At 37.1% G+C, this 18582-nt stretch overlaps 1 protein-coding gene across 1 annotated transcript; it reads left to right on the top strand.

Annotated features, from left to right (window-relative positions):
* The first annotated feature begins 9916 nt into the window (after positions 1 to 9916).
* Positions 9917 to 14204, top strand: LOC113308941 (ABC transporter B family member 29, chloroplastic-like). The gene is made up of 10 exons (XM_026557386.1): positions 9917 to 10693; positions 10826 to 10912; positions 11023 to 11130; positions 11278 to 11544; positions 11840 to 11923; positions 12618 to 12834; positions 13001 to 13086; positions 13323 to 13510; positions 13639 to 13768; positions 13863 to 14204. Exons 1-10 carry the CDS (start codon positions 10061 to 10063, stop codon positions 14010 to 14012), a joined length of 1950 nt encoding a protein of 649 aa, XP_026413171.1. The 5' UTR covers positions 9917 to 10060; the 3' UTR covers positions 14013 to 14204.
* The last annotated feature ends 4378 nt before the right edge of the window (positions 14205 to 18582 follow it).

Here is an 18582-nt window from a genome sequence, read left to right as displayed (position 1 = left end):
TGAGGCATTTAAGGAGGTTATATGGTTACAAGGTTTGCTACATGACTTAGGAGTTGTGCAAGACCAAATGCCTGTGAATTGTGATAGTCTAAGTGCAATTTATTTGGCTAAGAATCAAGTGCATCATGATAGAACCAAACATATAGACGTACGATTTCACTTTGTGAGAGAAATTATTGAAGAAGAAGACATTCTACTTGTGAAGATCGATACCAAAGACACTAGTTGATATGTTGACTAAAGTGGTATCTGGGATCAAGTTTCGACATTGTTCGAAATTGATCCACATCCTTCCGGTTTGGTGAAAGGCCCTTTTGGTGTGAGCTTCTTAGGAACCTGGTGGACGTCTTCTAGTAAGGCTATTTGAGAGAACTACGGTCGGGTTTGATTCCTATTGAGGATACGTAGGAAGCCAGTGATGGTTCAATCGACGTTGGAAGATGGAGGTGATCTTATCTATTTATCGTCTCATGCATGAATGCATGATCTGAGGTGGAGAATTGTTGGTAGGATGGTCAAGGACTAGATTAGGAAAACTAGTTGGTTTGGGAAACCAATTACTAGTGTCCTAATTATAGCAATTTAAGAGGTTTGTATCTTAGAGTTAAGTTAGGAAACCCTATACTTGTAGAAAAGTAATCCTTATTAAGGAATGTGTCCAGCCTTATTGATATGTATAAATATACATAGAGAGAACTAGAGAAAACACACCAGAACTAAGTAAAAATTTCTCTTCTTCTCTGCTTAGGCTTTGTATATTCCAACCTATACGGTGATATATAAAATTGCCTATTCCTTCCCGAGGATTCAACCTCGTTAAATACTTGTTCTTATTGTGTGTGTGATTGTGTTCTTGGCAATATTGAGATACCTCGTAGTAGTGCAAACCTAACGCTTCTGCACGTTTTGGCGCAACAAAACATTGAAATGATTTTAAGGCAATGACAAACAGCTTCTGACTCCTTACTTGTACTTCAAAACAGACATTTTGGACACTTTGACTAATTACCACTACAAAAATATCGACTTTTAGTCACGTGCTTTTCCACGGTTTCACACTACTCGAGGCTATTGATGACATATAGCCACAGCCTAGCGTGGGATGCGGCAGTAGATCACTCATTTGCCATGACTTGTAGAGTTTTTTCTTAGGGCTGACAAGAGACTCATATTTGTATGATCCGGAGGTATCATAGCATTTTAGTCACGACATAAGAGGCCGTGAAAACTGGTGGGATTTTGAGACGGCTTGTCGTGGTTATATTAGGAAGAAACTGCCCAGGTCATAAGTGCAAAATCCCCGTCGAGCGAGAACTCGACCCACGTTCTTAATTAAAATAAAATAACATAACCTACCACTTCTTCTTCTTCTCCTCCAAGCTCTCGTTACTATCGACCTGAAACCACCATAAAAAACTAAAAAAAAAATGTATCTTTCGCTCCTTTTATGGGAAGGAAATACCTAATTTTAAACTTCCATTCTTCATCTCCTACTCGATTTTTCCAACCCTACCAGAGAATCTTTCCTATCTTTTATCAATTATCCGCTTTAAAAATCCTAAATCGTGTTAACCAACTGAATCCTAAATAGCATCAAAATTAAATCAAAACCGAACCCATTATTTTGAGTTTTCTCCTCGTCCTTTATTCTTCTTCAGAGAAACCTGGATAATGATTAATCTTGTTACAAACCCTGGACACTAAAATTTCATAGGGTAAGGGATATCTCCTAATTTGTTTCCTTCTCTTGTAAATATAAAATTCTTCCAATTTATGTTTGGCAGTTTAATTTCTTGTTTATTATGATTTTATAATTCAATTTGAAATTTAACCAGTCTTAGTTTGATTTTTCCTCATTTATGGATATGGATTTCGTAATTGCTTGAATTGATGATTATAGATGGCAGATGAGGAAAAGGAAAAATATGAGAGAATAAGATCGATAAAAGTGGTGGTGGTTATTTTTGAGCTTCATCGAAAAAAGATGAACATCCTAAAAATTGGTAGGATGAGTTATCTACAAGGACTATTGGTATTGGTTTTCGTTATTTTATTATACATCTGCTTTATGTATTCATGGATTATTGACTTACAGTCTTATGAAAATGGTCATCGTCATTTTCATATTAGGAAGATAAAATATGAAAATGGGACTCGGATCCCTATTTCTAAAAGGTCGTCATACCTTACCTGAATTAATAAGGGCTTATAAACCCTCTTTTGAAGATAATAAAATTAATCCTTTTGTGTGTACACTTCATTTTCTTTGAATTTTTAGTTTAGTTTTTCCTCGTAATTTTGTTTTTTGCCTTAACTTTTCGCTTTACTTTTTCACTTTAATTTTTTGTTTGCACTTACATATAGCATAATTATACAACATTTGCATTTTAACGAAAGACCATCCAGAGCATGGCATGGTGTTAGCCACACCTTTCATTCTACACCGAATGATGCGGGTAAAATACTTAAGTTGTCCAAGACGGACACAAACCTAAGGCAATGCCATCTAGCCCATTAAAGTAAGATGACGCGGGGATACCCTAAGCTACCTGAGACGGAAATAGACATAAGGTAATGCCATCACGATCATGAATCGGATGATGTCCTGTCATAACAGGAGATATCCAGAATCAAGGTACTTACCTTTGTCTAAGACAAGACTCACTTGACCGAGATATCGCCCTCCAAATAACGGTTGACAAAAAAGTGACAAACAATTAGTCACTTAATCATGAGGCAAGTGTAACCTAAACTGGGCACTATTAAAAACCAAGCCAATAAAGGCATTATAACAAAGGCGAGAAGGGAAAACGCTATGCTCTAAGTCCAACACTGTAAGAGATGATCTATCCAATTAAGGAACTGATCACTCTTTGGCTTTGTCACCCATGGCTGGACCAACCGTATATGTTAAAACACCTCAGAGCCACTACTGCGAACACATCGAATGAAATAACTCAACGATAAAATTCTATTATCAACAGGTACTTTAAAAACTACAAGTACCATTCGCGTCAGTTATAACAGGAGGACATATACACTAAACGAGTTAAATGAACTCTCAACATTAAAAATACATCGCAGGAGCATCTTGATTATACCTTGCCAGGAGCAACCCACTTAGTTCCATCCGAAGCTCACTTTCAGCGACACAAGAAAAGCCTATCACGCCCGATCGAGACATAAACGATTTAACCCTTAGCAATGTCAGAAACCACCACACAGACAGAATAAGCAGCAAAACCTCTCTGACGACTCGCGCAGGAGCAATATCTCGGACTAGTTTGCCACGACATCCTCACTCTTTGTCCGAAATCGCATCAGCTACTAAGGCATAAAACAGGGACAAGGTATATATATATACACGTTTAAAAATGAAGACAGTATTTGTATCTTAGCACCCTCACCAACTCGGACAATTCGTATCCACCACGTATAAAAGAAGAGCCGATTGCACAAATGAAGATATTTGTTAAGGTTTAAATAACAAGGCTAAGGTATGATTTTAGCCTTCTTGCTGGTGGATACGAACCTTAACAAGGCTAAGATATTTTTTAAGGTTTAAATAACAAGGCTAAGGTATGCTTAGGATATATCTTCCAAATGTACTAAGAAGAGCAGATTGCACAAACGAAGATATCTGTTAAGGTCCAGAACATGGGAATTTTGATTATAATACACACTTCATGGAGTGAGTGGACTCTTGGTTCATTTCTGGAAACACAAGTAAGAGATGCCAAACAGAAGTAGCAGCAGGCGTATTGCATAACTTGCATATAGGATTATCGTAGTGGAGGATGCTAGCAGTTTTTGCACTGGTGGGGAGGATTCGATGAGCACATTTTCAGATTAAATTTTGAATGACTGGAGCAATGTCCATATTCCATAAGGCTTTCCAGTTGCTGGTTTGGATATCATTGCAGTATAAACCATCCATCTTGGCTTTGTAGAGGGATTTGACAGTGAAGTTTCCAGAATCTGTGAGGTTCCACACTATTTTGTATTCATCTCCTGGGTGAGTGTTTGACTGGATAATGGCTTGGGCAGTAGTACTGTTGAACCAACAATTTATTAGGGGGTCATTCCATTCACCATTAGAGAGAAGAAGATGTTCAACCCTTCTTAGCTCAGGAGGAAAGTTAGCAGGTATGAGTGGCAGTAGAGATGTTTGGAATCCATATATCTTCCCAAATGTTGATTCTTTTGCCATTACCAATTCTCCAAGAACTATGATATTGAATGTTGTTGATACCCTTCCATATCCAAGAATCCCCATCCATTGACTCGGTGTTCATGTTTAGCACATTTCTTCCAATGAGGTACTTTGCATCCATCAGCTGGTACCATAAGGAATCCTTTTCAGATTCCAGTCTCCAACCAATTTTGGTAATAATAGAACTCTTAAACTGTTCTATGTTCATGAAGCCTAAGCCACCCAAGTCCTTGGGTTTGCAGACAGCAGTCCAGGCCTTTGGATAGTAACCTTTAGGATTCTCCAGATTTTCTCCCGAGAAGAAATCTCTTTGCAGCTTGTTTAGATCCTAACAAGTTTGCTTATGAAGCTTAAAACAGTTCATCTGGTAAATGCTGGTAGTGGATGTGACAGAGTTAATGAGGATATTTCTACCTGTTGGGTTGAAGGGAACATTTTTCCAACTAGACAATTTGAGTTTGATTTTATTCACCCTAGGTATAAATGAGGTAATCTTGCTTCTACTAGTGAAGAGGAGAGAGTCAAGATACTTATCATTTGATCGGAGAACTTGGACTAGAGCTGGCAAACGGGCGGGCCGGGGCTGGCTTGTTACGGGTTACACGGGTTCGGGTTAATACGGGCCAAAACCCGCGGGTTGATATTCTTCACGGGTAGTCATTTCTTCAACCCGTGCCCGTAACGGGTAAAGCTTGCGGGTTCACGGGTTACCCGGCTTGTTAGATTAAAAATCAAATCAAATTTTAATTAAGTTAATTTAGGACAAATTACAAAGATCAAACACAAGTATTACAATAAACAAACACAAATCCTTCCAAATCCTTCCCTATAACACCTAACATACATCTAATCAGTCCATTTTCAGCTCAACCCATCGTTGCTTCAATCGCAGCAAGAATTCTATACATTTGAAGGTGAAGTTTTTCTCTTGCTGAGAATCATGCAAATCCAAATGATGGACACCAACTCTTCCCTCAGTTGAGCCAACTTATATACAAAATAAAAAAAAAATAGTTAGTCGGGAAACATAAAAGAATCAGTCACCAACCCCTTTTAGAATTAGTAGATAACTTTACAAGAAATGACACCATTTAGTCACAAAACTAGATAATAATATTCAGAGTGCAATACCATTTTAGATGTTCAACCCCCGTGATGGCTAGAACTGAGTACTGCCAGTTAACAATACTACTAGTAATTCGATCACACCAGTAACTCATATTTTTGTAATTTGTCGTAGGTCATAATTAAGGCGTAAAAAATTAAATAAAAAAGGAATGCAAACGGGAAGGATGATCTACTGACCATTGAAAGTGTTGCGGATCCATCACCTTCTTTGGCCTGCAGAAGTATGTAAAGAATTTCAACTCAATCTCAATGCATAAGAAACTACTAGATAAAACAACCACAGTTGAACAACATGCAATCAAAGAAAAGATTCATAATGATTCTTATAATAAAACCCTAACTCTAAATTCATACTGAGTTTACAATAATTATCTTTTTTTTTTTTCTGTAAATCAATCTTCAAATAAGAATAATTATTTTCTTCTACATCTCACGATCTTAAATCCCATCTGGAATTTGATAATCAATCCTCAACTCACATAACCCTAATTTATCTTCTCTAAATTACTTCCCCCTTTTGAGTTGGAATCAATTTCTCGACTCAACAACACTACCAACAACCATACTTCGATCTATATTTCCTCAATTTCAAACTCAATCTTAACCACAGAGAAAACCCAACTTTTTTCCTTTTTAATTCACAACTTCTTCATCATCTTCTTTTTACTTAATTAACATCAGTAACACTATTATTAACACCAACGAAACCTTTCCCCTCAACTCTCGGTCTCAATCTCTCACTATCATTTCTAATTCTCCACCGGCCGAAGAACACAGAAGAAGAGAACGAGCAGAAGAGGCAGAAGAAAAAAAGAGAATGATGTTTTAGGTTTAGCCTTTCCTTTTTATACCTTAAACGTAAGGATATGATTAGCCCTAGATAATCCGACGGTTATGATTAAATATAACTTATTATAAGCAATTTAGACGGGTTTACGGGTTGTACCCGCGGGTTCACGGGCCGGGACGGGTTAACCCGTTTACTCACAAGCCGACATTTCTCCAACCCGAACCCGGCTTGTTTTGGAACCAGCCGAGCCGGGTTCGGGTTTTCACGGGCCGGGCACGGGTTAACTTGCGGGTTTTGGCTTGTCCGCCTTAATTTGGCTTCACCCATAGAAATACTGATAATCAGGATGAGGTTTGGATCAGTATTCTTGCCGAAGAAGATCGAAACCAACGCTCACATGAGGTGTCCCATAATAATCATGCTTCAAAAAAAAAAATACGAGTAAAGAATACAAAACCAACACTCACGTAAGGTGTCCCATGCTAATCATGTGGGAGGGATGAAGCCCACCTTATGTGAGTTTTTTTTTTTTGCTTGTTCTTTTAATTGTATGGCAAGGATTACCGTAATTTTAGTTTTCCGTCAATGACTAACCAGTATCACACATTTTTAAACAGCACCATTGCGTGCCTAACCACGTGGATTTTGAGACCTTCACTTGTAGCTCGAATAAGTTGCATTTTTTATCACTACTTTTTTCTAAATTAAAGTCACTACTTATTTTTAAATTAAAGTGCATTTTTCAAATGAGTACTTTTTTCTTTTATGCAAAGAAATTAAATACTGGACACTCAGATCTCAGACTAGAATTTACTGTGTTATTATGAGTTCTTGTCATTCCTTTTCCAGTCATATTATTTAGATATAGTACGCTTCTCATCACTGCAAATATGCAGCTGCACCTTGTGTTCCATGTTTCCCGTTTTGCATTAGCTAGTTTAACTATGTAATCATCATCTACAACGACTGAAGTCATTGCAGATACGACTGAAGTCATTGTAGATGATGAGTGATATTTACACTGCACCTTCCTTTCTTAACTGAGGGAAGGAAAGAATGCATTTTCTCCGCTTATTTAACTTTTTACGGAATTTGTTATTACGTATTTAGATATTAGAAACGAAAACCAAAAACAGAAGTTAGAAACAAAAATATTCTAATTCACCAAAAATTGGATTTTTAATTTATGGAAATTATTTTAAAATATTATTGATAAAGTGACCTTTTAAAAAAAAATTGGCTCTCAGTCTACGTTCAAACACCCTGCTTCGTACCCTCACCATTTAACCATCTTTTCCCCCTTGTACCGATTTTTTTTTAGGATAACTGGAGAATTTTATTTATTATATTTTGTCAGGCTATAAGCATTTTATCATGACTAAATTCCTCAATCACTAGTTTGTCCTTCCTAACTGTTTTCGAAATGGAATCAACCAGCTGGTGAGGTTTCTACTAACATGACTAATTAATCTATGAAAACTGAAACGAATCTAACAAGAGTTTTATATCTTTCAAAAATTTTCTATTTTCCCATCTAACAAGTAGGGTATTATTGTTGATCGAGTTGACAACAGCTTCCGCATCTACAACCAGATGAATTTTGTCTAGCTCAATTACTTTAGCCCATTGCAAACCTTCCAACACTGCTCGACATTCTCCAGCTTCAGCATCAATCACTCCAGCTGCATAGGATCCTTTGAAACCAGAGCATTCAGCTGTAGTATTGTATAAAACAATACCATAACCATGTCCTTTACAAAATTATCCTTGCTCTATTCCTCTTAGTTAAAGTATGGAAATACCGTGTGTTGTAATCCATGTCCTTTACAAAATTATCTCTATATTTTTGTTTTGAAACTCATAAAGGATTTTGTGTCATATCTAATTATTTTCCTACCTCAGCTGCCTTGATATCGTTTTCATGAAAAAAAGATAAGAGATTTGATTAGGACACAAAATCCTGATATTATTTTCCTTTATGAAACCAAGCTTCATGAAAATAAAATGAAAACTTTACTAGCTCCTTTTAGATTCCCAAATACTAGATATCTACAACCAGTAGGTCTTTCAGGAGGTCTTATGCTTATGTGGAAAGATGGATTTATTTGTGATGTTGTTAGCTGTGAAAATAACATGATTCATGCAGCTGTTCAAAGTGATCAAAGCCATCTAGAATGGTTACTGTCATGTATGTATGATTATTGTGATCATTCTAAGAAGAAATTACAATGGGAGTTTGTCAAGCAAATTCGCTTAAATATATCTCAGCCCTGGGAGATCTAAACTTCCATTTAACTGATACTTCTTTTATAAGTTCTTCATCAAATGATGGTATCATTAATTTTATTCTTCAAGAACTTGGGATTCATAGGTAGGGGTATATTTGGTCAAATAACAACATTGGAACAGGTGAAAAGAGATCAAGAATAGATATGGCCTTAGTCAATGGGGTTTGGAATACTAACTTTACATACTCAAAACTCCTTCACCTTACTCAACTGGGTAGTGATCATTGTCCAATAATGTTGGTTACTGATTATTCTAAGCCAAAACTTTGGAAAGCCTTTCAAGTTTTTCAAAACCTGGTTACATGACAGACCATGTGCAGCTGAAGTTGCTAAAGCTTGGGAAATTCAATATAAGGTTCTCCTGGTTATAAACTTATCAAAAGGCTTCAATATACAAGAATCACACTTTCTAAACCTGGCTTGATTGGGGTATACCCAAATTAATTTGGGTATACCAAATGAGACAAAATAAAGTCATTTTGAAGTAAAATACAAAGCCCCTTATCCACATATTTACAAAAATGGCTAATCTACCCTTGATTAATTAACACTAATAAATGTGATTAAGATAATTAATTTAATTAGTTAATTAGTTGATTAAAATTTTGAAATTAGATTTTATTTTAGATTGAACTCATGGATGTGGGTAGATTTTTGAGTGTGTTTTTTTTTAAAGAATTCTACTTGTAACGGAAATGGCTAATCGTACTACCCAAACACTTATAAATATGGGATTATAGAGCTGCTGGGCGATTTTATAATCAAAAATTATAGAAGGAGTCAACATTTTCAGTTCTGAAAATATGAAAAGTCGGCAAGGTCTACGGATGAAGAACATGCCGACTATATCTGGCCGGCAAGGTCTGCGGATGAAGAACATGCCGACAACTTATGGCCGGCAAGGTCGATAAAAAAAATACCCTACCGACTATAGGATTTTTGACATACAAAGAAGGTGTTACAAATGCATGATTAGTCGGCAAGGTATTGATTTCATAACCTGCCGACTAAAATATAGTCGGCAAGGTATAGAGATGGATATCTTATCGACCCTGTAACTGCTAATTTCAGAGATGAAAAGTCGGCATAGTATTCAACCTTATACCCTGCCGACTATATTTTAGTCGGCAAGGTCGACAAAAAATACCCTGCCGACTTTTGGTTCGTTTTGATTCTTCGTGTTTTTTTTTTATTTCACATGTACAGTTAGAATGTAGAAGAAAGATTTTGATTTTTTTAATATGTTTTGGTCGGCATGGTTTTTTAATATGAGCAATTTGATCTTTTAATACCTTTTAGACACCCCTTATCACACTAGTTTGGATAGGAATAAAATGGGTATATCCCAATCTCGCCAGGTTTCTAAATGGAACATAACTCATTTTGGTGACATTAATGGGAATGTGGACTCTTTGTACCGACATCTTGCATCTGAATTCCCTATAAAAGCCTTGTACAACTTGGACCCGCTGGGAATCGCTAGCCCAGGAAGTATTCTTCTAGTCTCATACTTGGATTTCATCCCTCTCGGGGAATAAAATTCCTCCTTACCCATCATCCAACAACTGCTGCCCTAGTCGATTTCGCATGGTCTATACATATTCCAGTTTCTCTTGAAATTGGCGCCATCTCCTCTTCAAAATGGCGGTGATCCGATTCACTCCTCCTCCTCTACTTTGCCCTAGCACTAGCAGCTTCAAACAAAAACCCACGTACTTAAACCTCCACTCAAAAACTTCCACCATTAAATTAATCTCACTCAAAACTAGACACACTAGAATCCACTCCTCATTTTCTCCTGTAAACCACTCCTCCGTAAACAAGCAGAAGACCGAGTCCCGATTCGAATCGTTACCTCTAACTCTCCCATCTCTCTCACCAATCAAACCCTTTGTTCAATCAGAATGGAAATCGATTATTAAGGGTTGGGTTTGTAGTTTTATCTCAGTTTATTGTCTTTCTAAAGTTGTTCCTAAAGTTGGGAAATTCTCTGAGATTTTCAGTAAAATTGATGCTACACGATTGCCGAAAGAGGGTTTGTTTTTGGGGGTTTTGGTTTTGGCTAGGTTGGTGGCGACTTATTGGCAACAGGTTTTCCTTTGGGAAGCGGCTTTGAATTCTTCTTATAAGATTAGGGTTTATGTTTATGAGAGGGTTTTGAAGAGAAATTTGAGCTTTTTTGAAGGTGGGGGTGGTGTTTTGACTGGGGATGTTGCGTATCGGATTACCGCTGAGGCTTCGGATATTGCTGATACTGTATATGCTTTACTCAATGTGAGTCTATTTGATGATTTGCTTTTTAATTGAAGATTTGAAGCTCAATTTTGTTTGAATACCTAAAATTACTGATTTTAATGTGTATTATGTTCTTGCTTTTGCAATGTATGATTTTATTATATGGAATAGACGATTGTGCCGAGTGGGCTGCAATTAGCAGCAATGGCAACTCAGATGATGAAAGTTAGTCCAATTCTTTCGTTGGTTTCGGCCTTGGTAAGATTGAATTGCTAAGTCTGTAGAGCATTTTCTAATAGTAATTTTGCTTGATTTGAATAGTTGTTTGCGGAGGTGAGTAATTTTTAAGGTGATTTGTGAATGTGCAGGTCATTCCGTGTATATGCATTGTTATTGGCTATCTAGGCCATCGGCTTGCAAAAATATCAAAGAAGGCACATCTTACTGTGGCCAAGTTGTCTGCTTACTTGAATGAGGTATGTTTCTTGATACTAGTAATTAGAAATGGGATGTTGCTTCTTTGCAGATTTGGAAGTTGTACTTTTGTTGTTGTTGGAATAGTTCAGAAGGTCTCAATTTTCGGGTTTATTTGTAAATGGAAAACACTAATTTTGAATTTGCAGGTCCTTCCGTCGATGCTTTTTATAAAAGCAAGTAATGCTGAGCGGTGTGAGAGCGCACGTTTCCAAAAGCTTGCACAGGCAGACCTATCTGAACAGTTGAAAAAGAAGAGAATGAAAGCATTCATTCCTCAGATTGTACAAGGTGTATATATCGGAACGCTGTTAATATTTTGTGTTGGTTCAGTGGTGGTTTCCAGAGGAACTATTGATGGTGCAAGCATGCTTTCTTTTGTAACTTCACTGTTTCTATTGATAGAGCCGATCCAGGTAATAGTTTGATCCTCTAATCAGAATCAATGATTGTCACCCCCCCTCTTTGGTTGAAGCAAAAACGAACTTGAAGCATGCGAAGTACTCTATTTTCATGTTCCCAAATCACTTTTGTTACCTACATGTTTGTATTCTAAGCAACAGAAATTATGTATATATAACTCCTAGACGTGGTTTATCATTCACATTCAATTGCTAACTTACTAGTGTTCGCTCGATGCTTTGTGATTATTCACTTATTTTCTTTCGTTCCATATTGGGTCATTCTAGCTAAACACAAAGAATCATGCAGGGTGTTGGTAAGGCATACAGTGAGTTGAAACAAGGAGAACCAGCTATTGAGCGCTTGTTCGATTTAACCAAGTTCAGCTCTCAGGTAATCAATTTTTGTGTTATTTTTGCTATTTATTATAAGCTTCTTCTTCTTCTAAGCCTTTTTAGTCCCATAAAAAAATACGAGGACTGCTCCCTCCCTTTTCTAAGGAAAGGGCTGGTTTTCAACCAAACAAAGGTACACGAGGACTTCCGTAGTAGTCACCCATCTTGGTATCTATTGATCTATCGTTGGCTCCCCAAGCCTATTGTGACCCTATTTTCATAGGGGAATGGCTGAGGTTTTACCGTTTGCTCGCCAAGCTCCTTTATCCTGACTTAGTACAGGTTGTTTACCGTGACCTAAATGGGTAAAATGTAAGACATAGATTTATTCTCCGAAGACTGTCTATGGATCATATGGTTCGGCTGACTCAAAAAGAATTGGTGGCAATTGTTCACACTAGCTCAGAGTTGACCAACCCTATGTTCACACTAAAAAGGATGCGTCTGTGGAATAGAAACTATATGCTTTGCGCATTTTACTATTTTCATCTTCAGTTGTGATTTATTTTATTATAGAGACTAAAGATAGGTTATGGTTGGAATAGGAACTATATGCTTTGAGCATTTTACTATTTTCATCTTCAGTTGTGATTTATTTTATTATAGAGATTAAAGATAGGTTATGTTTGCTGATTGCTCTGCGTGCAGCAAAGCATATTTCAAAGTTCTGCTTCTCGTATTTCTGAATACAGGTTATTGAAAAACCAGATGCAGTTGATTTGGGGTCTGTTACTGGGGATGTAAAGTTTTGCAATGTATCATTCAAGTACGGAGAAAATATGCCTTTTGTCTTAGATGCATTGAATCTTCATATCAAACCTGGAGAGACTGTGGCTCTTGTTGGGCCCTCTGGAGGGGGAAAGACGACCTTCTTGAAACTGCTTCTTCGTCTTTATGAGCCTCTATGTGGTACGGGATTAAAAATATCTGATATACTTGAGTGGGTTACGTGTATTATTTCATTGTGGCCAAGCCAACTATCTATACTAATCAGCGCTTGTGTCCTTTTTATTCTGATCATGTGATATCAACTCAATTTCTTGCGTTACTAACTGTTGTCTTCTTTTATTGGCAGGCTCTATCCTTATTGATGATCAAAATATCCGGAGCTGTACACTGGAAAGTCTTCGGCGGCATGTTGGTCTAGTTTCTCAGGATACAGTGAGTGTTTTCTTTTTCTTCTTTTCCTGGCAGTTCTTGTGGTTTTGCACGATACATACATCTCAAGCATAGATATTTATCTTATTAAAGCCTCCGACATTATTTGAATTTTGAACCTGGTATGCTATAGTTGCATTTCGTCATTTTGTTTGACAAAGTATCAGTTAGGTTGGTCTTTTCTGGGTAGTTTATCTCTGTTTAATTTCATGAAAAGATTGTTGACATATGCTTTTCAGACACTTTTCTCAGGCACAGTTGCTGAAAACATTGGCTATCGGGATTTCTTAGGAAAAATTGATATGAAGAAAGTTGAGCATGCAGCAAAGACTGCAAATGCAGATGAGTTCATCAGAAACCTTCCGGCAGGATATGAAACCAATATTGGACAAAGGGGTTCAATTTTTAGTGGGGGCCAGAAACAGAGGTGAGATCTCAAACCCTAGAAATTACTCAGTTTAAGCTTGGAAACGGGACTACGTCTGAGATCAAAGCTTTATTACCTTCATATAGAAAGGTGCTCCTAATCTGATTAACTTCCCTTACAAATTGTAGGCTAGCTATTGCAAGGGCAATCTATCAAGATTCCTCTATACTGCTCTTGGATGAAGCAACTTCTGCTCTTGATAGCAAATCTGAGCTCTTGGTCAGACAAGCTTTAGAGCGGCTAATGGAAAATCGTACTGTAAGAACAATAAACTTATTTTTCTTTTGATTTGTACAATGTGTGTCCCATGTTGTGAAAGTCTCAGCTCTGTCTGTGTACCTCATGATTGCAGGTACTTGTGATTGCCCACAGATTAGAAACTGTTCTAATGGCTGATCGCATATTGCTTTTGGAAAATGGGAAGCTGGAGGAGGTATCTCGAACATCTCTTGTGTCCAACAGTAATTATGTTTCACTTATGGCGAGTGGAATGGTGATATGATTACAGTTGAATAACTCATGTACAGTATACGTACTTGGTAGTTTAGGGTGCAGCAATCTTTACTAACTTGACTTAAATGTTTACCATATCTTGTATAGATGCCCTCATATATGATTGTGAATCTCAGAAATGGATTTTATTCTTCCAGACATCTGTATTAATGTTTTATCATTTAAATCATTATTCCGGAAATGAGTCGTCAGTGTGCTAGTAGTATACCTACCTACTACAGAACAACAGGTATAACTTAACCTACCTGTATTTCTTGTTCATCTACTTCGGTTTTCAGTTGAATGAAGGTGGTATTAAGTGAAAGGTGGATGAAGTTATCCCTAGTAGATGTTAAAGAGTTACTTGGCTCTGCTTGATATCGTAGTCCCCGCACACTCATTCTAGGAAGTGCGTTCATGCATGTGATTGAGTTTGATGCTTCATTTTAAGGAGTCAAGGGCAACAACAGAATACAAGAGATGTGAATTTATTGTTCCGGTGCCTGGTAGCAAATAACATAGTCGTCCACGTGTATTGTGGATCAGCCGTTAGATCAAAATAATAAAAAGTGAAATCAATGGTGATATGTAAACCCTAAAGTAAACTAGCACATGTGTAACCCGTATAAGTAGTATAGTTTCCTCTTCTTGGCCGTCATTTGTGCCTCAACTTCCCTTGTTTGTGTAGAGAGTGAAAGGAAGTATCCAAAGTTCCAAACCCTAACTTCATTTGTGCGTCTCTGTGCAACAAGATCATGGAAGATGAGTGTTCAATAGCAGCAATACCATCGTCAACAACAAAATATATCAGCATGATGATATTTCCTCTCAAAATATTTAGATCTGGAGACTGAGACTGGAGGAACTTCTTAACCATTGGAAAGAGAGATAAGTGGATTTCACTCTTGCCCATTCTTATCTCATTTTCCAGTCAGAGGACCATTCAAGAACGTGGAGCCAGGATTTGTTGATTATAGATCGGAGAAGATCTGTATTACTCTGTAATGTCACTTGAGAATAATATGCTTCGTTAGATTTCAATGTATCTATTTAACAAATTATCAGAAGCTAATTGAATTTTTATTTATTTTCTTGCAAGCTATGATTCCTGTGAATTTTGATAGTTTTCTGTAATAAGATGTGTAAGTGGTGATCCGATTCACTCCTCTAAATCACCCTTTAGACTCTGTATTAATTTGTGAAACTCATACTTTTAATGTTTTTACTCCATAACGGATATCCATTAAAACGGAATCGGTTGAAGCTGGTTTTAAACCTTGTTTGTTTGAGACTGACTCGGATCTGATTCTACGATTAATTCTGGTCATACGTCTGACTCGGCGTTATTTTGGGTCGGGTATCAATTTTATTTATTTTTTTTGATCGTGAAAGAAAGATTAGATTAGAGAAATATGAACTGCTTACAACCAAACCATAAAAAGAAAATTACATGGGATACTCTAAAGAAAATTACATGGGATACTCTCTAGCGAGAGTAAGGAGTCAAAGACAGCCTAGCCCAAAACCGAAAAGACAAGGGAAAATTAGGCGCAGGCTCAAAAATAATAATATTTTTATTGTCAGGTCCACAATTAATTTTAGATACCGTGACACCCAAAATTATCCGAAATTATTAAGAATCAATACATAACTTGTTATGCATACTATTTTTTCAGGTATAACTCGGTATGCAGCCTAATTTTTCAGTGGTATAATTGGCAATACAACTTGGATATAACATATCTAAAAATCCGCGTTTTGGAATTTTTCAAATTTTATATCGTCGGAAATCTTTTTAAGAGAGCTACATAACGAGTACAAACTACAATATCAAATTTTTGTTTTTCACGAAAAAGTCGGAGGTGATCATCGTTTTAGGGAAAAGTTTCGAAAACTGACTACATATTCATTAGCAGCCTCCAAAACAGATGCATAACACATTATGCAGACGCATAACGAATTATGCAATCATTTTCTCGACTGCATAACAAAGTTATGCATCTATAACGAGTTATGTAGCCATTGTTTTGGTTGATTTTAGTCCGTACATAAAAAAGTTAATGCATAATTGGTTATGCAACCATATTTAAGGATGCATATCAGGTTATGCATCCATTTTCTCGATGCATAAAAGATTATGCAACAATTTTCTCGATGCATAATGCATTATGCATCCATTTTCTCGACTGCATGATGCATTATGCATCAATTTTAAATTTCCCACAAAATAACAAAGATGTCGGATGATGTGTTACGCATCCATTTTTTGACTGCATGACATGTTATGCACTCATAACAGCATCATCTTCTTCGTCGTCGTCGTTCATCATCCAAGCTCAAATAAGCTTTATTATTATTCCCTGTATTTTCTAAATCTCTAATTAACTTTTCTTCATGTTCTACTTGATTGAAACAATTACTAAACCCAATCTCCATCTCAGAACACATCTCAGATCCATCTTCTCAATCATAAAAAAAAACCCATTCATACATCTTTCGGAAATAACAAACAACAAGATCTCGATTCATCTCATAACATCACCTCAAACCCTAATTTTCGATTTCATTCATCTGTTGTTTCCAATCTTCATGTGATTATATTGTCTATCAATATTATTGATCATAAGTCACAGTTGGGAGGAAGAAAAGAAAAATAATTGAAGAAGAAATTCCCGTGAAGAAGATAAGATACGAAGAAACTAAATTTTATAAATTCTGGGTTTGGGAGAAATTTTCTCACGAAAATTGGGTGCGTGCGTGAAATTTTCCGCCCGTGGGTTTCACGGTGTAGAAAATATGTAGAATGGGTCTCCCTGTAGTTTTCACAAAAGACAACCTTATCGAAGCCCAAAAACCCCATTAAGGTAGAAGGACGAGACAAATGAAAACCCTAATTAAATCATACTTTTCCAAAGCCTCCATTTACCCTTTGCACCACCTCTAACCATTGCAGCACCGCCACTTGATTTTGCGATCAACAGAAACCAGCATCATTGCTGATTAAGAACTGAAGATCGAAAGCCAGATCATCATCAGAAACCAACACCTTTGTTGGTTAAGAATTTATGTGAGAGATTTGTGATAGGGGATGTATGAGAGTGTTTAAAGGATGTGAGATGGGGTGTATAAGGAAGTGGTTGATAGAGATTTCGTTTAGGTTGAGATTAAGTGTGCTTCTATTGGCTTTGGTTGATGAAAATTAATTAAGGATTTCACTGGTGAAGATGTAGTAAGGTGGGAACTAAAATGAGGTAAGATTGGCAGGGTACAACATCTTCGATCCAGGGAATTCTAGTGAGACAAAGGGAGAGAGAACTTCAATCATCCCTGTCTACTTGACCTCTTTTTTTTAAAACCCAGACATTTCATGATTAAACAACTTAAACTACAGTGATTGAAGATGAAAAACAATTGAAATCCTGCTCGGAGCTAGTCCAATCAGACTAGATCCGAGCAAGCAAATGGCAGCGGCGTTTTCTTTTCTTTTTTTACGAGTTAGAAAAGATATTTTGGTGAATACTTCCACAGTTTTGCAGTGGAGGCAGAGATATTATTTATACTTGAAAAGTATTCAAGATGGTTACAGATTTGTTATACAGTTTTAACAAATTTAAAAGACTTATCAAAAACGTAATCATAGCCTAGAGACTCTGCCTAATAACTCGGTCAGACGACTGACTCTTTTGAGAACCAATGTTGTTGGTTATCTTAACATTCCCCCTCAAGTTGTACTGGAGCTGGCGAATGTGCAACTTGTTACGGATGAGTTGAAACCTTGGTGCTGCAAGGCCTTTAGTAAATATGTCTGCCAACTGATCCCTGGAACTAATAAACTTGACCAGCAGTAGCTTATCTGCAACACGTTCGCGGACAAAGTGATAGTCTATTTCGATGTGCTTTGTGCGAGCATGGAACACAGGATTAGCCGTCAAGTAAAACGCACCCAAATTTTCACACCATAGAATAGGTGTTGAAACAGAAACACCAAGCTCCTTAAGCAGTGATTGAATCCAGATAATCTCCGAAGTTGCAATGGCTACACCCCTGTATTTTGCCTCGGTACTGGACTTCGACACTGTCTTTTTCTTTCTAGCGCTCCACGATATTAAATTTCCACCATAATAGATACAATATCCGCTAGTGGAACGACGGTCATCCAAACTTCCAGCCCAGTTTGCATCGGAGTAGGCTTGCAGTGAAAAATCCTTAGAAGGTCGCAAATGGAGACCAAGGTCGATGATGCTTTTGAGGTAGCGCAGTATTCTCTTCACAAGTTCCCAATGCTCATCATACGGGTCGTGCATATACTGACATACCTTATTCACTGCCACGGAAATATCAGGCCTTGTTAGATGCAGATACTGAAGTGCACCTACCACATTTCGATACAGAGTTGCATCGTCAAATTTTTTTGTACCCTGTTTCTGGATCTTTGCATTAGCAACTAATGGTGTATTGACTGGTTTTGAACCGTCCAATTTTGTCCGTCGGAGAAGATCAGCAATATACTTACGCTGAGAGAGAATTAATTCCTTGTCATCCCTGAGTACTTCAACTCCTAAGAAGAAAGACAAATCTCC

This window comes from Papaver somniferum, chromosome 9, assembly GCF_003573695.1.
Source record: "Papaver somniferum cultivar HN1 chromosome 9, ASM357369v1, whole genome shotgun sequence".
In the NCBI taxonomy this organism is placed as follows: Eukaryota; Viridiplantae; Streptophyta; class Magnoliopsida; order Ranunculales; family Papaveraceae; genus Papaver; species Papaver somniferum.
Note: the sequence above shows the minus strand (reverse complement) of the source record. Positions and strands in the feature narration are given on the sequence as shown.